The 23,880-nt window shown below is 42.4% G+C and overlaps 1 protein-coding gene across 2 annotated transcripts in view; it reads left to right on the forward strand.

Annotated features, from left to right (window-relative positions):
• The first annotated feature begins 547 nt into the window (after positions 1-547).
• PPM1L (protein phosphatase, Mg2+/Mn2+ dependent 1L) overlaps positions 548-23,880 on the forward strand; it is an 81,035-nt gene continuing 57,702 nt past the window's right edge. Inside the window, exon 1 of one of the 2 annotated variants that reach the window (XM_015872084.3) lies at positions 548-1,431. In XM_015872084.3, coding sequence (XP_015727570.1) covers positions 1,033-1,431 — 399 coding nt within the window. In that variant the 5' untranslated portion in view covers positions 548-1,032. Of the gene's footprint in view, positions 1,432-5,187; positions 5,309-23,880 lie in introns of those variants that run through there. The other variant, XM_085513370.1, reaches the window with a different exon arrangement.

Genomic DNA, 23,880 nt, shown 5'->3' on the forward strand with positions numbered 1-23,880 from the left:
CTTGTGATCTCCAATTATCAGAAAAACAACCTACAGAAGTGTGTCAGACAAAGAAAATACACATTTGGAGTAGTTCCTGTATTCTTTTCATTAGCGTTGCCTGGACGCCCTCGACTATTTGTTTAATAACTTGGAACTGTGTACTTCTATTCCTCTTCACCAAATGTGAATTGCATGTGAACGCATCTTGGAGGTTACTATTACATTTAGAAGATAAACTTCCACGACTGGCTTCAAGAACAGCCACAGCCCCGTTTGTTCCTTTGTTTCTCCGGGTTCGCGTTTAGTAGGGGCTGCTGAGGGGTCTCCAGCAGCTGCTGTGCCGGGTGCTCAGCGCGGTGCTTGTGACCCAGCACCTGCAGTTATCTCTCTCGGCGGTGATATCTCTCTCGCTTCTCTTTGTTGCAGCCCCGCCGCACTACAACGCCCGGGATCCCTCGCGCCGCCGGCCTCCAATCGGCGCAGCTCCCCGCCTTGTAGTACATTGTAGGCCGGTGGAGGGGCCGGGCGAGGAGGAGGCGGTGGCGCCCCGCCCCGGGGGAGGGACGGCGCAAGGCGCGGGGTGCCCGGCGGACAGGTACCCGCGGCGGCCCTGCCAGCCACCAGCGCTGCGGTCGGCCCCTGCCTCCGCGACACTGCGAGCTGCCTTAGCGCCGGAGCGCGGCGGCCTCTCGCGGGGCCCTGAGGAAGAGCAGCGGCCTAGGGGCTGCCCGCGGAGGGCTCGGGCTCGGAGCGGTGCCGCTGCCGCAGGGGGTGTGTGGCGCCGGCGGAGCTTTCCCCGCCGAGCCGGGCCGGGCCGGGCCGCTCCCCGCAGGAGACACGGGGCGCCGCGGTGCCGGCAGCGGCGGGGCGAGGAGCGGCCCCCCCCGGGGCGCCGGCCGGAGCAGGGAGCCGCGGGGAACGGGACTCGGCGCTGCCCTCCTGCCGGCTGCGCCCCGGCCGAGCATGCACTGATCCGCTGCCTCGACTCAACCCCGTCCCGTCCGCCGGGAGCGCGTTGCATGGTGTGGGGATACACGGTCTCGATAATAAATGATAGAGGATACAATGACTTTGCTGTCTCTGCTGGGTCGGATCATGCGTTACTTCTTGCTCAGACCGGAGACCCTGTTCTTGTTGTGCATCAGCCTGGCCCTATGGAGTTATTTCTTCCACACGGATGAGGTGAAAACCATTGTTAAGTCCAGCAGGGATGCGGTGAAGATGGTGAAGGGCAAGGTGGCCGAGATCATGCAGAATGACAGGCTCGGGGGTCTGGACGTGCTGGATGCCGAGTTCTCCAAGACCTGGGAGTTCAAGAGCCACAATGTGGCTGTCTATTCCATCCAAGGCCGGAGGGATCACATGGAGGACAGGTTCGAAGTAATCACCGACCTAGTGAACAAGACTCATCCCTCCATCTTCGGGATATTTGATGGGCACGGAGGAGAGGCAAGTGCTCAACTGGATAAGGGGTGGGGGGGAGGATGGTTACAGGATGAGGAGCGGACGTGTCCTTGCCTGTAAGGTTCAAACGGTTATATCGAGACATTGACTCAAGGATGGGATTCCCTTCCTCCTTGGGGGAGCGGGTGGAGGGGAAGAGTCTCTGAGTACAGAGAGAGGAAGATACTCCATTTGCTTTCTGTTTCGTTACCACTTCCACATTCAGTGTAGTGTAAATGTGTTCATACCCTCTCTGCCCTTTACTGTAGTAAAGGTTTAATTAAAGTAAAAGCCATTGAAGGTGGCTCCTACGTGCACCGAATAACGATGATGAGAACAAACTCCCTGGAGGCATCTTTTGTGAGCACAGAGTGTGGTGTGCTGTGATTTTGGCAAAGGGCTGTCAGGGGCTGTGCTGTCAGCAGCGCTTCCCAAGGAGCATCCTGCATGTGCTCAGCCTCAGAGCTGGGCTGTGTGTGTGTGTGCTCCATGATTCACTCTCCTCTGAAGACAAACAGGTCATGGAGAATGAGTTCCACGTTTATGAATTACGTATTGGTTTAACAAAATTCTAATTGTGTTTCATGCTTGTCCCTGTTGGCAATCCGGAAAAACTGTAATTGTGAAACTCGTGGTGTTATTCCTCTTAACTTTTCAGATAGTGGTTTTCTTTAGGTTGTGCTGTGCAATTAGTGTTCTTCCATAGTGTAATAAGCCCTTTATTTCAGATGACAAATGTCGAAACTCTAGTTAGGATTGTGGTGCTGCCAGTTAGCTTTGTGTGTAGCGGAAAGCTTGTATTTCCTAACTGCAGCAAAGGAATGCTGAAGAGGAGGAGGTTCCTTGTATGACATTAGTTCCAGCATCCATTATGCAAGGAATGAAATTACCTTAAGGGTTTTGTTAGGATGATGCAAGCTGGAAAGGAATACTGAAGTTGTTCTTGCAAGTGCTCCTGTTGAGAAGTAAAACTGTGTGTGCTATACAGTAGGAGTGCTTGGGTTTTAATCCAGCTGCTTCCACAGGTCGAGTATTGAGTCCTTCCTAGAAGCTCTTAGGCAGTGACCGGACACAGGAACACAAAGGTGGCAGCTGCTGTCCATCTAAACTTGTGCTTGCTGAAAAATCCAGGCCTTGGGCAAATGATCATAAAGCTTCTTTTGGATTGCCTGCACAGCTGTAAAGCAATGATGCTTTTTTTTATGGTGTCTGGTGTTTTACCCCCTTTAAATAAAGCCAGCACTTTGGATATTGAAAATTGTTGACTTCGTAAAAACTGTTTGAACTCTGTTTTCCTTTTTGTGTCTGTTTTTGGTTGGGATGCAGTTGTGCCAACTCTTATTGGCAAACTCGTGTCAGATCACTGTTCCTTGGCCTTCGAGGAATAGTAGTAGAAATATGTGTATATATCACAAACTGATACACGTCTTCTCATGAGGGGATATAACGTCTGCTCTGTGAATTTGGTACATCTGGCTCTTTTGTTCTCTGAGGCTTTGGACGGGAGGGAGCTCGTGTTTTGTCTTTTGCTTTCTTCCCTGTTGTTTAAATCCAGTGTTCTGACCTCAAATGCTGAGCTAAAGCAAGTTAGGAAGAATATCTCTGTCATGTTTTTAAGCAGTATTTTGAGATTGTTACTGGAAGAAATACAATGTGAACAGTTAAACTCTGGCATTGCTAAGGAGAGATCTGATTTTGTTCTTTAATTTGTATCATCTGTGTATCTTGATCCACATTTGATTGCACACTCAGGTCCTTTAATAATCCATAACTAACGCAGAATAGCAAAAGGAATAGAAAGTGCCCTCTGCATATATGAGTGTGTATAGACATATAGATATACTTTTGTTATGGGGCTTGAAATTACATCCATAAAAACGTTAGAATTGTAATACCACATCTGTGGAAAGCTCAATTACCTTAATTATTTTGCTTCCCCGGGGAACTTTTTCTAATTGATTCAGTGGCCAAGTGTGAGGATTTATCCGAGGTCTGGCATTTCGAAGGGTTTCGTAGATCTTTCTCCAAGCTTTACTGAAGTTAATATTTAAAAGCGTCACTTATTGATCTTTCTCATAAAATCCCCACATGTTCTTAGTGGCCTTTTCTCCCACAAAAAATAAGTATTGGATCACTGGGGGCATCACTTGTTTCTAGTTCCAGGTAAAAACTGATTGTGAGAACAACACCTGTGTGCTTTGCGTACAGCAAAACCAGCTTCCATGAAGTAGTTTATTCATCTAAGCGAATAATAGTTCTCAGTAGAAAAGAGGGGAAAGAAATGAAATAACAAAATGAATAGTTTTATTTAATATGTAGTGCATAATGTTAAATTTCATGTCATGTATTTGTTTTCTGGATGCCTTATTTATATGTTTTTGTTTAGAAAAAAAATAATTACTTCATGTAACACTCTTGCTATATATAAGTTTGAGAGGTGAAACGTGATGTCTGGTGTGTAATGTGCTCTTCTTTTTGTACAAAGTCAGGTTGTCTTTTTCTTGCCAGCTGAGTAATCACAACCCAGTGTAGACAGGGGCAAAGAAACAGGCTTAGGAACAGTGACAAAAAGTTTTGCCCTGTTGTCTCCCTGAGTGACCAGTGAAAGGAGTCTCGAATGTGACTTAACTTAGAATCAAATCAGAAATGAAGAAAGCTTTTGTCTGTTACCTCCTCAGCTTCTTTATCCAGCTGAACCATGCCTTGCATGTTGCCTTTGTTGTTACTCGTTCTTTCTGTCTGTGGGGCTGTCTGGACGGAGGGGCTGAGAAGCAGCAAACCAGATAAATGAGAAAATAATTTGCTATGAATTTGAAAGCTGAGCAATTGGAAGGAAAGGATGTTTTACCAGAAGGATTTATCCATTTTATCTATGACTTACTAAAGGGTTGGGGTTTTTTGGTTTTTTTTTTTGTTTTTTTTTTTTCCTTGGTTTTTTGAGATATTTAAGTTTTAAGTGCTGAGTTTTAGCTGAGATCTCAGTGTTGGACAACGATGAAGCAGCTCGCTATTTGCAGTTTTATTCTTGCAGCCACGTTGCATATCATGTTATCAACCCTAGGAGGTGATGACTTTTAAAATGAAAGCACTAGATAGAGCCTTAAATGCCACCTGTGCTTGTTTGAGGTTGAAAACTGACGTGGATTAGCAGAGTGAGCAGCTCGGTAACTGTCTCATAAAAAGCACATTGCCTTTTATTTCTCTTGACCTCCTGGAGTGTTCTTATACACCTGGATAAGGCCATGATACAGCTGGTTTAGAGAGCTGCAGATACAATGTTGCAGCATGTGAAATACTCCTTATTTATAGTGTAGGAAGTTCAAATGTGAAAGTAGAGAATTTGCCGTATACACGGCTGTGTTTTCAACTGTGCACAGAATCTTCTAAAGCTTTGTGGGCAATGGGACCTTGAGATCAGCAGCATGAACTTGTAGCAGAAATCTCTGGTTACTGATTAACTTTCAAAGACAAGGGGGAAAAAAAAAAGGTCAGAAGATAATGGTGAGTCCTTATTATTTGTGCCTGAGCCTATGGAAATGTATATGCTGAGGTGAAGCCTGGAGAAAGCGGCCCCATGCCAGCTGTGTGCAAACGATCCTGCTGTGCATTTGAAGTACAGGTACTTGAAAGCATGATGAATCCACCCTGATTCACTGGGCTGAGCTCTCTGCTGTGCGCTGCCTTCTTGAGCACTGCCACGGCAAACGAGTTGTAGTGAGGTTTTATTGGGAGTGAACTTCTCGAGTACTGCGTGCTTAGGTCACAGCTCACGTAGTGTTCTTGTTGAACAGGAGCAGGATGACATTAGTCTCCAATGAAGGGGAACAGTTCTTGGATATCGTGTTACAGGATTATGATTTTCTGCCAAGAAAGTCACAGTCAGGTAATTTTGGGGTCTGAATTCCCATGTGCTCTGCAAAAATGTGATTTAAAATTGCTTTAAAAGGTGCAAAACTTTGTAATTGGAAGTGAGAGCTCTTAACACTGCCATTCACAGCTGTATTATTCTTCGGGTGTGGAACTGAATCTTTTTCAATTTTTATTAAAATCAAAATTCAATTAATTTTCAGTGTATTGTGCCCACTTAGTTTGAATCGTTGCTTCTATGTTTGGGTGCGCAGGCAGCTGCTTTAATTAAATCAGTTTTGATTCATGGATGCTTTTAGATTATGAGCAGTCATTTAACTTTCTCTCTGAGCTTGAATAACTCCTAGGAAGTGTTTATGTGCGTGCTCCTGCTCCACAGTTTATCCATTGCCATAGATGGGATGGGTATTTCACAGCTGCTGAGCCAGAATGCTCAAGCAGGCCTTGCTGAAGTGCTTGGTGTTCATGACTCAGTACCCAGTGGCAATGCTCCTTGGCTCACATTCTTAGGTGTTTGGCAATGTTTAAAGGCAAATAGAGGCTGGGTAATGAGGAATGCCTTAAATTGCTTAAAGATGTGCTAATATGCACTACTGTTACTACTTAGTGTACTGATAGACAGTGGTAAAGGTGTGTTAGCTAGTTCTGTTTAACATGGTGTCCAGCCAGGATGTATTACAAACAAATTTAAATGCAGCTCTGGGGCAGTGAGATGTTGAAATAATCGGTTCTGTAGGTCAGGGAGCTGCTTATTTTTGAGTCTGAGTGTTAGAGTAAAAATTTGTACTCCTTAGGTTACTAAAAACAGCACGTCACCCAAGCTTTGCCCACTTCTTCATCTTTCAGTAGCTCCTTTGGACCAAAGTAATATTTCTCCTTTCTCCTTGTTGTTAGAGAGATCCAAATATTTAGGATGTAAATTGTATCTTAAAACTGGACTTCTGGCTTCTGGCATCTTCACTTTTAAACAATCTCCTGGTGCCAGATGCTGTTCTGCTGCAATCCAGTTCTCTGTGGTTGGAGCAGCGCAGCAGCAGCCCTGGGACTGCAGGCAGGAACCGTGCTGTGATTCTGTTTCTGTGCTCAGAGCTGGGCACTGCTAACTTTCCCCTTGATCTTGGGACCCTTCAGAGCTCTTCCACTTCACCTGTCCCATGTTTCTTTGGAACGTGTCACACCTTCCCAGCAGGATATGACAGCATGTCCACTGCCCACATGTTCTGCTAAGGCCCTGCCTTGGCTTTAGGAGCCTTTGATTGTGCTGAGTTTAGATCTATCACTGAGTTTGCTCTTTGTTTTGAGCATTTAATAGACATAAAAGATCCAGAAAAGGGAAAGAAGGCTTGTTTTCTGCAAGCTCTGTGCTGTTCTTTGATTTGAATCCATGCCTTTCTGATGACAGTTCTGAAAACTGGTTTAAGGGCAGCAGCCACTATAATTACACACAGAAAGTCTGGGGGCTGCCTTTGCTGGGGTGTGCAGCCTGCACCACAGGAGACCAAAGCTGAACAGTAATGTGAACTATTGCTGCTCATGCCGTGTGGCACTTTCATGCTTTTTAAACTGATCTGTGTGTTCCTAGTAGTGTCTTTGTGCCCCAGTATGAAAACCTCTGTAATGAGCTCTGGAATGTGTTCCCTGTGCCACCACCTTCTGACAAATGACACAGATGAGAACGAGGCTCTTCATTCTTAGAAACAGCCTTTATGACCAACTGCCAACTCCCTGCTCATGTTCATGTTATGATCACCGTTCTCGTCACTGGCCATTACTTAGACAGCAGCCCAAGTGGGCAGACCAGTTTCTCTGGCTCATGGCCATCTCTTTGCTGAAGAGATCTTCAGTGTAAAAGATCACGAAGATTTAATGACCCTCTGTTTTTATTAGCCCTGTAGAGTTTCAGTTCAACCTGATGTTTATGTGACAGCAGGAGACAGATGAGTCCAGAAGGAAGTTTCCATGCTGACGAAGATATACTGAAAGGCAGCTCATGATCTCAGAGCTCTTTAGCTAGTGTTAAACATTTGGGCTAGTGCCTTTATTAAAGCAGTTTAAAACTTATTGACAAATGTAGCGATTTTATTTGGAAGTAATATAGCTTTGAAAAAATGGTGGTGTTGTTTTTCTCACAATCTTGCTGTTGAAATGTTGTGAGGATTGCAGAATACTAATAGTTAGTCCAGAGTAAGTACTGAAAGTGCCTGAATCAATGTTCAAGTAACTGTCCATTCAAGCCCTATGGCACAATGCTTAGATAGGAAAGCTGCTCCTGGTGTGGGATAAGTGATCTATCCTAATTGTGGTCAGGAAATAAAAAGATGAGACTTTCAGGTCTAGAATAAATGACTGCCTATAAAGTAATCTGAATGGAGAGTCTCTCTCTTTCTGCTTGTATAGAAGTATAATTCTGGAAGATCTGCTGACGTGGCTGCACCTGGCACTGAGCTGGGAGGAAGGCTCAGGCTGCAGGTAGAGCAGCTTCAGAGCCGCTGAGCACTAAAGCAGCCACCGGGAGAGGATGAAGTGCCACTGCTTCGTTAGTGCCATAACGAACTGCAGAGCGCAGTGCCAGTCACACTGCTGCTGGTACAAATTGATTATGATGCTGAAACATCACCGGCTCTCATCATCTCCGACCTTGTCTGATTCACAGCTGTGTGAGCAGCTGACATCTCCAGCCAGACAATCAAAGGACGTGTTCTAACTGCTAAACCACAATGCAATTATCCATACCACGTCATGTCGACAAAACTCAAAGTTCCCCTGGAGAAAGGAACATTTAGTTGCACTTACTTTCAGTGCCCAAATGTTATCTCTTGCAAATTTTCTCACTGTTCATGATGTTGAAAAAGCTTTTTTTTTCCCCCAAAACATCCCCTTGAAGCTTAAACGTTTTATTTTAAGTTCTGCTACAATAGCTGATACTGTCATACAGTACTACTTTCAATCAATACATTTCTAATGTAATAAATATCTTTAGTTTTTCATTCTCTACCAGATGGAAAACTGCTGAAAGGCTCAAAATGTTTCTTCTGGTAAGTGAAGGTGCATGGTCCATGATACTTCTCTCTGGTGTGTTCCATGATTCAATTGCACCTCTTTAAACTTGCATTTTAAATGGGAAGTTGATTTGTTTGCAGGTAGTGTACTCATGGACCCCACCAAAGAATTGCCTAAACTTTCCCTGCAGTGTGTGTTCTCCAAACACACCGAACTAGAGGTATTGAAAAATCTGGTTATGATCAGCGTGGGAGTAAGAGGAAATGGAGGATGAAATATAATAGTCTCCTGAGTTTCCCTGCTGCTTATTGCCCTGTTACAACTCAGGTTGTCCTGCAATTGAGATGAAACCACATTTTCTTACAGAAGAGCAATAGTGATGGCTCCTGGTACTGGGAGAGATGGAAGAAAGAATGTGGTTTTGCATCATTGTTTGCCTTAATTGTAATTACTGTAAGGCTGGACATAGTTAATAACATGGCCCTAGCAGGACTGTCAGGCAGCCATAGGAGAACTACTATCGGTTTCAGTGTAGCACTGTTTACATACTGGTTGAGATTCAAAACCTGGGAGGTGTGTGTGTAAGGGTTTCTTCTGTAGCTTAGGATGAATATTGTTTTATTTCTCTGTACACATTTGAGAGAAACAGAGAACATGAATGTGCATTTTGGCTGCATCTCTTTATGGCTCTTGAAAGCACAAATGGTTTATAATTCTGGATGCTCTGAAAACGAGACTTTGCCCTTTTTGTTCCTACTGATGTCCATTGCTTTGCTGGCATGTATTGTAAGTCCTTATTGCTCAGGACTTAGGGAACAAAATGTGGGACCAGCTGCTTGTGTCATAGTGCCAACTGGCACAGAAATGTCAGAGGAGAGCTCCAAGCAGTCCCTCCTTTTGCTTATGCACCAAACATAAATAATGATGTGAGGTGTTGCATTAATTTGCAGACAGTTTGATACAGTTTGATAAGACAGACTTTTTCATTTTGCAAAGTGAATGTTTTACGCTTTCATATAAAATACATCAAAGAAATTTGGGGGTTTTGGGTTTTGTTTTGTAAAAGGGAACTTGCCTCACAGCTACTATTACAGTTGTGGTTTTGAAAGGCAAAGCAGAGTGATTGAATTCTCTGTGGATGAATGCTGCATAAAAGATTTGTAATCTTTGGCAATTAGAAAATTGTTGCTGAGGTTAATGGTGATATTATTTTTAACTTTGAGGGCAGGAGCAATCTCCTGCCTCCAGGATGAAATTATTTCAATCAGTGCTTTAAATAAGCACTTTCCATGATTGTCCAAATTTACAAGCATTTAAATCATCAACCTGAATTCTTCTTTTGCTTTAGTATTTGTTTTAGAGATTGTATCACTTGATAGACTGCTTTGCATTATCTGTTCTTGTATTATTTGTGAAAAGGAGAATGGGATGTGCTATCAGTCTCTTCTTTGAGGTTTTTTTGTTTGCACTGTTCTTGTCTGGATATCGCAGCTGTCAATGAAGCAGGGAAAAAAAGACCAATGAATGTATCCGTGTTTGTTAAAAGTTGCTGAATGATTTCCTAATAGAACTAATTGTACTAAACGTTTTGATCCTATGGACTCTGAATTTATTTGCCATATACTTTGGGACTTTTGAGCTTGATTTTGGGTCTTCTCAAGTGTTTCTTCTTGAGGCTGCACTCTGTGGCCTGGTTGTTGGTTCTGAGGTCAGGTGCTGCCCCCTCAGTCTGACTTGATTAATGGCAGGACAGAGGAGTGTTGGAAGTGCTCAAGCCAACCTGTTCCTTCTTCAAACAGAATGACCTTAAGACAGATGATAGTTTCCAAAAGCCCCACATCTTTTCCTGGTTAGGAGAGCCTGTCATCCCAGGTTCCTTTGCTAGAGCATTGATGTCTCCTCAGGTAAATCAGCTCAAAGGCTCTGCTCTTGTGATGCCTTGGTACCATGACTTCAGTAACTGTGTTTCTCTTTAACTTTAAAGGCAAGTATGTACAGATTGTAATGTGATTTCTTTTGTTTCGTTCTTCTAAAAAGCAACTTTCATTTACCTTATCTGCTTCCTTGCAAAGAGCAGCACTGACCTGCCTGGTGGTGATGTACAGCGTCTCTGGATGGCGGTTGTGTTTATCCTGGTTCCAGTTTGCTTGTTGTTTGACATAGAAACATATTCCAAGTAGATTCAGGTGTCTCTTGGGATGTGTTGGTTTTTGCCCTGCACACTTTAAGTTGTGTCAGTTGGAGTTTGTATATACTAAAGTGCTCATGTGAACTCCCAAGACTGACAATTGACATAACTGTTTCTAATAAAGTAAACAACATTATAATGCCACAATGCAAGAGCCAAAAGAAAATGTATCCAGCTACATATTGGAATTAGCTGTTTCAAATGTAAGTTTTAAAAGCTTTTTTGGCATGTGGGTTATGCATCTCTTATTAAGGAAAACCTGACAGTGAAGGAAGATGAAAATCATGTTGATGAATAATAGGAAAGGACATAACCTCAAACCTGCTACAGCACAGAGGTTTGTTACTGGAATGTTTTGTTGCTGAGCTTCCCAGCACTCCCGATTGATTGGGAAAACAGAACACAATTTGCGTGACAAATGTTGTTCAACTTTGAGCTTTTTTTTAATGTACAAATTGGAAACTTGGTAGTTTGTGTGTCTCAGGGGGGCTCTGAGTCTACCTGGCTGCGCTTCTGATTCCAAGTATTTCAGAAGTATATCAGGAGAAAACATTATACCTCTGTGAACAGGTGTTTTCAGATCATTTTACAGGCTTAAATTTCTGTTTATGTCCCTTGGCTGTTCAGATACAAGTCAGTAATACAACTGAAAATAGAACTTCAGAGTCCCCCTAGCTTTTTCTCCTAGGTGCAACTGCTCCTTTTTTTCCTCTATCAGATGCAAACATCTTTCATTGTGTACCTTCTGGGTTTTTTGGTTTTTTAATGTAATACCATCCAGCAGCCTGTTGGTTTTTGCAGTCTTCAGTTTCTTTTCTTAATGTGGTTATCAAGAAAGTAATGATGCCTAAGGACCTCGTGGGATCAGTGTTTATTCCACAGCAGCACTGTGGATCTTAATGGCCATCTTTTGTACCAAAATATGGTACTGCTGTGTCCCTGTTGCTGTGAGCAGCCTTGATGGACACAGCAGGGGCATGAGCTGGGCTGCTGGGGCTGCCCAGAGCCTGAGCTGCTGTTGGCTTCTCTGCCCAGCACTGCTTAGTGCTGCAGCTCTGGAGGCTTGTAGCTGGGGGTTGGTTTCACGAAGCAAAATCAGTTAGTATGTTAGTGACCTTTAAGTCTGGTGCTTTGTCAGTCACTTTGGGATCTAGCAGAGTGGCTGCATGGCACTGCTGGGAGCTGGGGACTGAATAGATATGAATCCCTGCTACCTCACTGGGTTAACTCCCAGGCCTTCCAGGCCATCCCTGTGGTACTGTGTAGGAGGAGAAGCTGAACTTCATCTCGGTGCTCATCTGTATCTCTGGATGAGAGGCATGGTGTTCTTTCTTTGATAACAACTCTTTCCATTTAACGAGCTAATGGCAAGACTTGAAAGCTTGGCATGATTTGTTGTCTCTTGAGCAATGTAAAGGAGATCCACTGCAAGCAGTCTCTTCTTGCCATTTAACTACCACAGGTGTTGCAACATGGATTCCTGGGGCTGTACTCTTTCTTCCCTCTAATTTTCAGGTGCTGAAAGGAGAGTTAAATAAATGCCCTGGAAGACTAAAATTTTATGAAAGCTGCTGCTTTTGATCCAGGAATCCAACTGCTGGGAGGCTGGGGCTGTGCTTTCTGATTTAAGTAGGGAAAGAAAAGTTTAACTAGGGAACAGTATTATTATTTTTTATAGATATTCTTCATACAAATGCCACAGATGATCTATTTAAGTGTTTTTGGGTTTGACTTTCAGAGTTGTGTTGGTAAAACACTGATGACTGCCCCAGTTTTTCTTCAATTAAAGTTCTGTATCACAAGACAGTTGCCCTTGGCAGTGAGGAGAGCTTCAAGGTGAAGAAGTAGAGGTTGGGAACAAGGAAAGGAAATTAGACAAATTAAAACTGGGAGTGGAGAACTGTGTTGTTATCATGCCTTCACGTGGCCACATGAGGAGAGGTATCAAACGAACCGAGGGAAGACAGTGCATGTAAACCCCAGCTGAATGGGGATCTTAGCATTACTTAAGCAGCTCTGTGCCACTGGAAAGAACTTGCAAGTGTTCATTGTATGCAGGAAGAAATTAGAGAGAAATGAGGGAGGAAAAAAAGTGACAGAGCTAATGAATGCCTGAAAGGAGCATACGTATCAAAAATTAAGTAGATAAAAGTAATTAGTGGTAGCAATAAGCTAAAGCCCAGGTGGTGAGTTGCCAGGGAATCTAGACTTTTCTAATAAACGGTTTCAAGTTGTGTCACTGTTGCTTTGCCTCCTTCCATCATTAAGCCATAAAGCCCAAGAACTTGTTTAAACATCAGAGTTCAAGAGCCTGTCATGAAGCTCTCTTTTCAGGATGAAAATGAGGCAAAGCACTCCAGGGAAGCTGTTCTTACTAATGTATCCCTGCAGCTGCAAGGTCCTGCTGAGCGCAGGTCCCATTGATGTACTGTAGGAGGCTGAGCACTTCTTTGCATCTAAAGTTGGAGCACTCTGGCACGCACAGGTGTGCAGGAGCCTGAAGGGAGCTGTGAAGGTCTCCTAGTGCTGGCAGTGCTCCATAAGTGCCTTGCATTTTTTTTTCCCCCTCTATCTCTAGCTGTGGTGCTTTAGGTTGATGAGTTCGAGAAGCACACTCCTGTGTTGCTATCTGAGTTATTATCAGGAAAAATCTTGTACAGGAGCCCAGAGCAGTAATGGATTTAATACTCATTTAAAACTCTTAAGAAGAGAAATATTGCAACAGAATAAACATTGTGTTGGGTTATGATTGTTTGGGGACCGGCATTTCCCTACCGCTGCTGTGACCACGGTGTGCAGAAGTTTGTTAGAACCAGCAAAGGGGGCTGTGATGTATATCTGCAGGGCTGGGGCTGAACAAGGATGTGTGGTTAACATGGGTGGCTCTCAGATGCTCCATCCAGCCGAGCGCATCATTGGTACAACAGACACATGCTGATAATATGCAGAGAAGCTGTTTAAAATTAGTACTTCAGTATATAAATGTATCTTCTGTCTCCACTAGACCTACTTAGTTCCTCTTTGTTTTACCCAGCACCCAAGTTGAAATGTTTCACTGCTTAAATAAAATATTTGTCAGCTATTGCAGGAGTTAATACTTGATGTTTCTGCACGAAACTAGATCACTGTTCATTAGGATGAAATTGAGATTTCTAGCTAATTAGGGAAGATAAAAGTGCTGTTTCATATTCTACTCTATGAGAGAATTTAGTACTAATTACTCATTCTGTGAGGGTTTTTTTTTTTAATTTTACATTTTTCAAGTATGTTTTTATAATCCCTGTATTCTTTCTTGAAACCGAATTTCAGTCTGCACTTGACAGTCTGGATTTAGGTGCATTTATAAGACAAACAGGGAAGCTGCGAAGTACAGCTAGCACTATATCTAGAGTGTATCAGTGTTAGTAATTCCTCTCATTTCTCTGGACAAGAAATATGCATGTGTATTCATTTAATAAATGGTGCGTGGGTAGGAATGTGCTGCGTATTTGGCCGCGGTACATACGTAAACAGTATGAGGTCAGACTTCAAAATGCTGCTGTTCTTTTCAAGTTGAAAGCAGATAATAACCATAGATGTTTTATACATGAAAAGTGTATTTAGTGGAGGTTTTATTAGCAGCTAAGTGTGATCTTCTTTAAAAAGGAATCTCTTCTTACAAGTGTACGTGTTTAAATCAGTGATATTCAGCTGTCATTGCCTGTAGGTATTCAACTTGCTTGTGTGTGGACTCTGGAAGCTGGGTAGGTTGTAATCCTCAGCATCTCAGTGCAAACTGGATTTAACAGAGGAAGAGACTGGAGGGTTTATTGGGGTAACTTCTAGTTCTCACTTTAGAAAGTTGCTTAAAACTACCCTAAAAGTGAAGTCTGTAAATTTTCCAATTGCTCATACAGAAAAAATTGCAGACTTAAGTTAGCTGAATAATTCAGTGCTCCCTGGCTGTAATCCTGGTGTGACTGCTGCCTTCCCAGCTGCAGATTAAAGTCCTCAAGTTGCCTTTAGTCACAGGGCCTTCATCGAGATCAAATGGAAGCAGATCTTTGAGACCAAAAAGAGTAAAGACCTGGGGCACACCTCTGAAGGAAGCAATGAAGAAGAACACAGGGTAGGAATTGCAGTGTTGTGCAGCTGTATCCAATTTAGTTTTTGCTTTTTGTTAGCATGACCAGGGCTCGTAGCCTGCCCTTTCATGATTCTCCCAGATGGTGTTTTCAGCCCCTGTTCAGCTGACAGAAGATGACTGGAATGACAACTATTCATTGTGTCAGGGGAACGCCTTGTGTGGACAGCAGCCTCACTGTGTGGGAACCAATTCAAAGACTGTTAACTAATGTGTGTTAATACACAAAAACAGAGGCCATGAAACACATGTCAGGTATGCAGTGTAACCCAAAGGTTTATCCTGTCTTAAAAGAAAGGTGGAGACTTCTTTAGCAAAAAGAAGCGCTGTGACATTTCATCATCTGGAAAAGAATGAGAGATATCACTGAAAACGTTCAATTTCAAGGCTATAGCTGCTCATGTGTGAAACTTGTCAGAGCTGGATGTCAGGAATGGAGAGGTCAAGAGAAAACATCTAGAAGATGAGGAAGAATCTGGCGTTCAGGTCTTTAGTAGACAAGAGGCTCTTGAAGATTTGTTAGTTTAGATTATTTCAAATGAAAAAATAGGAAACTTAAAAATAAAAAACAAAAAACCTCTGTTCTGGGTTAGAAACTATGTCAGAGATTGAGCATTTGCTGTGTAAATTATATGAGCTATTGAAATGGGGTAGTGATATATGAAAACTTGCTTCACTAAGTCTTTTGTTGTGGAAACCCCATTTTGCTTTCAAAATATTTTGAGTATTCTAAATGCACTTAAAAGAATTTTTGTGTTATTACTGGATTTAGGAGTTCTATTCTAAATTAATCCCATCTTAAAAAAAATAATAAAAAAAAAATTACTTTTCTCTAGAGAAATAATGCCATTTTAAAATCAGAACGTAGTCATGGTTGTGCTCTGTGATTATTTCCCATTATTTCCAGTCCCAACAAATGATAGTTCCCCACAGTAATGCCTTAGGCTGGGGTTGAGGTAATGACCCTCCTGTGATAAATACTGATTGCATTGATGTCCTCCTGAGTTCAGAGAACATTCTTGTGTTGAAATGTTAAAAAGAAATATAAAATAGTCGGGCTGTTCCAGTAGATCTCACAATGTTAGCCATGTCCACAACAGAGAAGAAGAACTGATACGCACTTAATAGTTACTTTAAATTTGTCCAGTGATGGAAATATATTATTGTCTGCAAAATCTGTAAATGTATTGGGTGACTGAATAGGAGAAAGGCGTGTTGTAACAGACATCAAGCACTGAAGTTCAATGCAATACACAGATGCAATACGCAGACAGCCTCTGGTCAGCAGACTTGGCGGAGGAGTCCATGTGGCTCTGCAGGGAGTGGCTGTGAATTCCCCAGCTGTGAGGTCACTCTGGCCACCTTGTACAACACACAGATCCCAAACACCTACAAACTGTGTGGATTTTGTCATGCCTGCTTTTTTGTTTGGATATCTTCCCATTCGAGATCATCCCTATTTGTGTAGGGTCTCAAGCTGTAGAGCTCTGTGATGCAGTCTTCTACTGGCCACTCTTGCACCTCTGAGTTAATGGGATATATTCTCCATCTGCTCTTGGGTTTCTCCTGGGTCTTCCTCCACCCTTGTTTTCTGCTTAAAATCAGGAGCAATTGTATTCCTATATTCTGGGAAATCTTAATTCCATGGAGCATCTTAAATGTGCAACCACATGTTCAAGTGCGTGGCACAAGTAACTGCTGCCTCGGATTGCCCTGCAAGGAAGATAGATTTGCTTTCTTTGTGATGAATTAAGCTCCAGTTAGTTTTCTTAATTATACATGAAATTAAATATACATTTCTTCCAAGGCAGGATTTTACATACATAACTAAATGTTCTCCAAGAAGTGGTTCTTCGTCGTCTTATCAGAAAAGCCACAAGTACAGTACAGCAAATGGCGCTGGCAAATGGAAGCTAATTCCTTTTCCATGGCAAGTCTTGTGTGCTTGGAATAATCCCTTTCTTTCTATTAAGTCAGATGTGGCATCTGGGGAGAAGGAACATCCTAACTGGAGGTTGAAAGAGCAGCATCTGCCCCATGAAGAGTCATTTGCCTTCCAGGTGGGAGTCCTGGCATTCCCTGCCTTTGAGAAAGTAAGAGAACTGCAGCAGGATGCTTTTATGCTAGTAAAAAGAAAGATTGCCATGACGTTTCTGAAATTAGGTGTCAGAATATTTGGTAGAGATATCTCCAAGAACCCTTAATATGATCAATGTGTATATTTGGGTGGCTTTTTAGGAGACTGTCATGTTTTTTAAAGGAAAAAAGAAAGCAGAAAACAATCATAGTAGAACATTTCAGTTACTGGGAGATGCAGTGAGAAAGCACTAATGTGTAATGAGTAATACAGTGTGAAGTTAGGCTGGGTTTTATTAGGAAATTTGCCATATGTGTAGCTTCCTGCTTTTGATTTGGAGGCACAGAGTAGCTTTCTTTTCAAGCTCATAAAAAATAGTTCTAACCAGTCTTCCTCAGACCATGGTTTGTATTTTCTTTGCGCTCATCTATATTCAGAGGTTCTGGTAGATTGACATTTAATTTGTTTGCACTAAATTAATTTGCATAAACATACAGTTGTTAAAAATCCTTTCTCACCCAACCTAATGCAATGGCAAGCTGCTGCCAGAAGGGGAGCTCCCATTCTCCGTGCTTTTTCTCCATCTTCCTCAGGCGTTGTGATTATGGTGGTCACAGACACAGGGTACTAAATTTCCTGTGGACCTGCTAATTTTCCTCCACTTTCCAGCCCAGTAAATCTCCATTTTTCTCACCAAGTTCCCTAACAAAACCTCTCCCAGCCCACTGCCCTCTTTCAAACCATTCCTTCAGCTGTGCCTCTGCAGTCGTAACTTGGGTCAAATCCTTTTGTTCTGTTCCAGTTGCTTCTTACAGATCCACAGTTATTGTATCTGTTTTTTAACTGGCTTATCTGCCTTCTACCTGCATATTTTTTCTTTTTCTGGACACTCAAAACAGTGCAATTACATTTGTTTCACTATTAGAATAACCCTCCATGGTCTTTGTTTCCTCCATGGTTTCACTGTGCCAAAAAAAGCACAAAAAAAAAGGGACATTTCTAATTCCACAGTTCCCTGAAGGTACTGTCCTGGTAAATACTAGGCACCTTATCAGCTGACAGCATTGAAATGAGGTTGTATTATACAGCTGGGTTGGTGATACTTCTTCAAGCAAAATGCTGTGAGTTTTTTGGGGAGGGCTTGGTTTTGTTCTTTACAGCCTGCTATAGCATCATAAACAAACAAACACAATGCCCTGTGGAGCTCCTCTGTCAAAATGAATGTACCTCTTCTTACTCTTGTACCCCATGAAATCAGCTAATGGCAGCCAGCTGGTTTGAAGCTCCCAGCCTGCATCAGGTTCTGACCCCACGTAAGAGCACAGGCAGTACCATCAGCACCATATCAGGGCTCAGCCAGCTGCAGCTTTTCAGCCACAGTCCCTGCTGTGCTGGGATATTCATCTGTTCCAGAGAAAGACTGATACTAGGAAAGTGCTTTTTACCTCTCATTGAGGCATATGCACTGCAGCCCATTGCTAAATGCTAAGTTTCTCAGTAGTAATAACCAGAATGCGCTTTTGGGATGTCAAGCTGCTGTGCCAGCCTGTGCCTCCCTCCTGCCCTCTTCCTAACAGCTGACTGTTAAGAGCTGCTTCAGGCAGCTGAATTGGTAGAAGTTTGTTTGCCCTGGCTTTTAGCTATGAGGGAATATGAGGTGTAACTCCCTCCTAGATGGGGTTTCTGTCTACAGAGGCCCCAGTTTCAGGCACTTCTTTTTCTGTGCAGCTCTGACATAAAGAACCTGCTTTTCCTTCTGAAGGCAGCGCCTCAGGTTAGACTCCTTGTAATAATCCTACAAGTGTTCCTCTGACTCATTCGCTGCATCTCAGCTTCTGCTTTCTACCCCAATCCAATCTTCCATTGGATTTTTTAGACCTGTATCTTGTTGGTAATATTTTTTTTTCAGTTCAATAACTTCCTTTTCAAACCCTTCCCCACTTCCAGAGACCAGCTTAGCTCCTCTGGCCTTACTGTCCTGACTGTTCTCTGTTGACCCATTTACTGTATTCTTCTTTTTCCTTTCTGAGTCTGGTTAAACTGCTTTCAGTTTTCAGTCAGTCTGTAAAGCTATGGGAGAAGTAATTGCTTCTTTAGAAATGTTTCAGAGGTGTGGGAGACTGGCAGTGCTGCTTTCCTGCTCCTATTTATGCTACAAAAGCTCAATCCAGGCATGGTTTATGTCTTGTGAAAGGATATATTGCTTAGGGAGGAGGCAGGATTGGTAACTATAACATGGTGTTTGAGTGCTTGGTTTTGTGGGTGCATCCATTGTACTGAGATACAATGAATTACTTGTCTCTGATATGATAAACTGTTAGTGCAGATTTAAAAGTGCTTCATAATATGCTCAGCATAGTAGAGACAGAGCAAGTCTCCCCAAAGGCTGTATTAATATTCATTACAGAGTTAATAGCATTACAACACTCCAAAACAGATATAATATGGAGAGAAGAAACTTTGTGGGGGTTGAATCTGAGGACTGAGCTAAAAGTAGCTGCTGCACTTTTGGAGCTGGAGCATGTTGGCAGCAGGAGCAGCGACACTTCTCTCCTTGCAGCCATTAAAAGGCAGGTGAAATATAGCATTGCAAAGCTTTATATTTTGAGCTCTATAAATCTAATTGAAAGAGGTACCCAGATCTCTTGGCACCAGCTCTAGGCAACCTGTTGTGGCAGCCACAGGAACTGCAGTGATGTGCCCAACCTGGCAGCACTGGGGTGCTTAGCACCAGTGTGCAGAGTGCACTGAAATGCTTCCCAGGGTGTGTGTCTCCCATATTAAACAAAATCTTGTGTAATGAAACCATTGCTTTGTTAAGAAGTCAGCTCTTTGCTCTGTTTATGCAACTTTGAATTTGTGCAGCATTCTTGATATTAACAAGTGGTTTATTCTTAGCAGTGCTCTTACAAAGGAAGCACTCGTATTTTACAGGCAGAAGGTGGCTAAAATGGAGCAACGTGTTCCTAGAAAAACTGTCATTAGAATAAAGAAGGGACTGACTCTGTACCAGCAATTGGAGTAGGAGTTCCTGGCTGATTTCCAACCCACTTGGTACTTTGGCTGTTGTACTGGTCAGTACTTTCAGGCTTTTCTTGGCAGCGTACCCAGATGCCATATGTTTCTTCTTTTCTGTTAAGTCCCCCAGTTAGTTCCTCATTGGATCCTAGGCAGAGCTTTTGGGGGGTATAAACTAGCTTTGTGCAGCAGATGAGGGCACTTTGTTGATATTTCTTTAGGGCTGGACTCCATTGCCTGTTTGATTCATTCAGCCCTAAGGCAGTTTCTGAGGGCAAGCTGGAGCAGGCTGATGGTGACAAACTCCCAGGTAAAAATGGATTCAGTGCCTAATATCATTTTCTCACTATCTAGTTGCAAAATACCTGCTATCCCACTCTGTTTATAGATATTGCTTGTATTTTCCCCCCTGAATGTGATATTGCAATGAATTTAGTCAGGAGTTGAAGATGGGGCTTAGCATATCAGTACATTTCAGTCTCAATGAAATGGCACAGTATTACATTTATTTAGTAAGGTAGCTTTAGTTGTCTTGGACTCTTGGCATTTCATACACTCTCAGTATTTTGATTTATCACCATTTTGTAATTGAAAATGTGCGTGATTCCAAATAGGCTTTCATGCATCTTGACCTGTTTAGCACCATCTCTGCTGTATTTGTTAGTTTTGAATTGCTTTAATGTAAAAGTAGGTGTTCCATTTGATGTTTGTTTTGTGTTCTCTCTTCAGTGTAGCAGAATTTAGAGAGAGGAGTCAAAAATTATCTAATAATAGCTGTAAGTTTTATGAACAAGGCCATACACGCTGCGTTTTCTTGCACCGCTGCAGGTGGGTTAATTAGTTCTGCTCCTCTGTGGCAAAGGAACTGAGTGGTAGGTGGCATTCAGCTCTGTTCTGATGTGCTCCCAGCTCAAGGGACTAAAGCTTTTGAATGACTGGTTTGGGGGTTGTTTATTTTTAAAGCAAGTAAAGCAACGCTGAGTCTTTGTAAGGTGTGTTTCTGCCTGTTTAGGTGGGATAATAGTATCTGTCTGTCTCTTGAGCAGAATCAGTCTGAGCATAATGTGGATGAGCAGCCATACTTCGGTAATTGATTGTAAGGGTTTTTGATTCTTTCAGAACTGTGGTTAAAGTCAGGCAGAGCAAAACAAAAGGACAAGAATTAAAATGTCTAAAATATCAATAAAAAGATGATGCAGTTATGGATTAGTCAATTTGTAGATTTTATGGCGCTCAGAGAAAATGTAAACTTCTTAGTTTGTGCTTTAACAGTGATTTTAAAGGGAAGGTTTAGAGAAGAATAATTATAGGAACTGAAGGGGCTCAAGGCTTGCAAGTTGTGTTTAAATACTCTTTGCTGTAGCATCTGCCAGTGGTGAGGAGGCCTCGCATTGCAGGGGTCAATGCAGCAGCAGAAGTTCCCTCCCATGCTGCCATCCTGTGAGTGTTGTGGCATCGCAGAGCAGCTGTGTTTGGTTTGGGACTCAACTTCGAGTCTCCGTGAAAGCGTGTGCCAGTGTTGGTGTGGAAATCCCGCCAGGAAAACAAGTGCACTTATCTAACAAGTTCCTTGAAAATCAGTCACTGACACAAGTAATGTTTGTTTAGGTTTTTCCCTCCTGTAACCTAAGAGAAGCATGGCCCTAATCGTGCCAGATAAGGCTTGCAGAGGATTTTGTTGATGGATTCATTATTGTTCTACTTTATTGCCACTTCAGAGCTGGGCTTATTTATCCCTCCTCATCTATGCTTGGAAGAGTCTCTTTAGATCATTGATGGCACCAATGGTGACTTTGATGCATCCAGTTTTGGAGCCTGATGGGTTGGTGTTATTCTGTTGTTTTTTCTCTTTTTTCAATATAGGTGACATTGTCTACCTTCATGATAAATGCTTAGCGAGGTGCACACCACTGTTGGTCCACAAATAAGTAACCACTGATGTGATTTTGAAAGTGAGAGGGCTTACTGTGTTCATGTAAAGAAAGGTGAATGTCTCCTCTGTCTTTGTTTCAGAAGATTTGAAGGCAGACCATCTGTGATGAAACGTGCATAGGCGAATCACTTTATGACACTGAATTTGAAGAAGAGCTTTTGGAAATAGCCATGAACACAATAAAAATGACTTTAGACTTCCATCTGTTGAGAAGCAGCCACAAAAGAGGTGTCTGTGTTAAATCCGTACTGTATGACATAAAACATTCAAGCTGTTAGAAACAGATAAACAACTCGATACAAAGCTCTTGTATGCACCAAGAGCAGCTTTGGCTGACGAATTTGAGGGGTGAAAATTATAAACATGCGACAATTGTGAAGGCTCAAAGATATTTTGAATTAGAGTTGCTGGCTTCTTAGAATTCACTCAATCTGATGTAATGGGAAGATTTAGGAGGGGTTAAGATAACAAATAGCAAACCCCTAATTTTAAAATTGTTTCTCTGCAAAATCAATTATACTTCAAAGTGCACTGTGCTAGAAATAATAGCATGGTTTCGTTACTGTTGTTTCATATGTTTTCTTTGCAGAGCCAAAAGAAACTTTTTTTTTTGTATATTCCTTCTAGGACCCTAATCTTGGTTTAATGGGTTGCTTGTCAATAAGGATTATAATAATAAGTGTATCATTTTATGAAGAATTTGGGTAGTGAGGAATTAAACTGCATTGCTGGGGAAACAGTGAAGAAGTAGACAGTGGGTGTAGGGGCTGAATTATGTTTGTGAAGGCTGTTTTAATGGAGCGCAGAAAAAAACTTAAGCGTTTTATGGAACGCAGCTGAAGATTTCAGTAGAGGAGAAACTGTTTCTAGTGCTGTTGTTACATGTAGGTATTTGCCATCCATCTGCTTTGTGCTCTATTAGTACAAGCTAATGTTTCTAATTGAAATACCCACTTTCTGCAAGGGCTGATTTGCTTTTTCAGGTTTCCTTAGAGCTGTAGCATCTCTGTGCTGGGGAGCAACCAGAAACAAAGCCCTGACCTGATAAATGTGAGTTCTTTCTTCTGGCATAGCTCAAACAGCCGAACCTGAGTGTTCCTCGCTGTGAGTTTATTTCATCCCATCGCCACATTGCCTAAAATAACATATAACATGCTGACCATGTGTGCGCAGGACCATGAGGTCCAGGAAGGTAAAACCAGTACTTCTGATTCACCAAAGTCCTCATAAGCATTTGCTGAAATCTGTTTGTTACGTGTATTTTGATATTATTGGATTGCACTTCAGTCCACTGACGCTCCGTGTTCCTTAACATCCGTGTCTTCAACAGACTCTGGGTGCTATTCCTGAGGTTTCAAGGAATGCTTTCTATTTCCTGCCTAGTAGTCTTCCCAAACTGATGTTTGTGGCTGAGCTGCCTGTATTTGGTGCACAGAGCTGTCCCCACAAACTCCCTGTGCCTTAAATGGAGAAATACTAAAAATAGTTACACTCCTCAAAAGGAGGGGAAAAACAAATCAGGCTTTGGCTTCTCTTCACTGCTGTGGTCTCTGTGGCCTGGTTTTGATACAGTAGTTCTTATGGCAAAATATTATATTCATCTTCAGTATTCTAATTCATGTTTTTATTCATGATTTGCAGTTTATCATATCCTTGCCAGTGTTTTACTCCTTAAAATTTCAGGCTCTGTGCTGTTATTTGTAGGTGTTATTTTCTCTCATCTCCTGATCCTGGTTGACTTAAAATTTAGACTTCCCAGTCATTTCATGTCTCAGTTTTTCCTGGCCACTAGTTAATTTTCTTTCTCTTTCATACTTCTATTCCAGCCCTTCTTACCTGATCTTTCTCTCCTTCCCACACTCTGGCAGAGTCCTTGAACGCTGTATGCTCGTCCCTTTTTCTCCTTTGAAGTCTCAGGGTGAGATGTACAATTTCCACCCTCTGTTCTCCCTGGGCTGAGCTGTCAGTGTGCATGGCCAAGTCTCCATCTATCACTTTTACTGTTATAATTTCCTTGACTGACAGTCTATATGCCCAAGGGCTAAATTTTGCATCACCGTGTCACACACATCCATTTCCTTGCACTAGGCTTGTCTTGTCCTTTCAGTGGTGTTTCCAGATAATGAATATTACTGCTTTAAACAGCATAGCGAGGTACTTTCTCCAGTTAGTTCCCAGTCTTAACCCTTCTCATGTGGGAACAAAGCGAGGAATTGTCTCACAGTGCTGTGACACTTTGTGGGTTTCTG

Source organism: Coturnix japonica, chromosome 12 (genome assembly GCF_054131305.1).
Source record: "Coturnix japonica strain WE chromosome 12, WE-NBRP24, whole genome shotgun sequence".
NCBI lineage: Eukaryota > Metazoa > Chordata > Aves > Galliformes > Phasianidae > Coturnix > Coturnix japonica.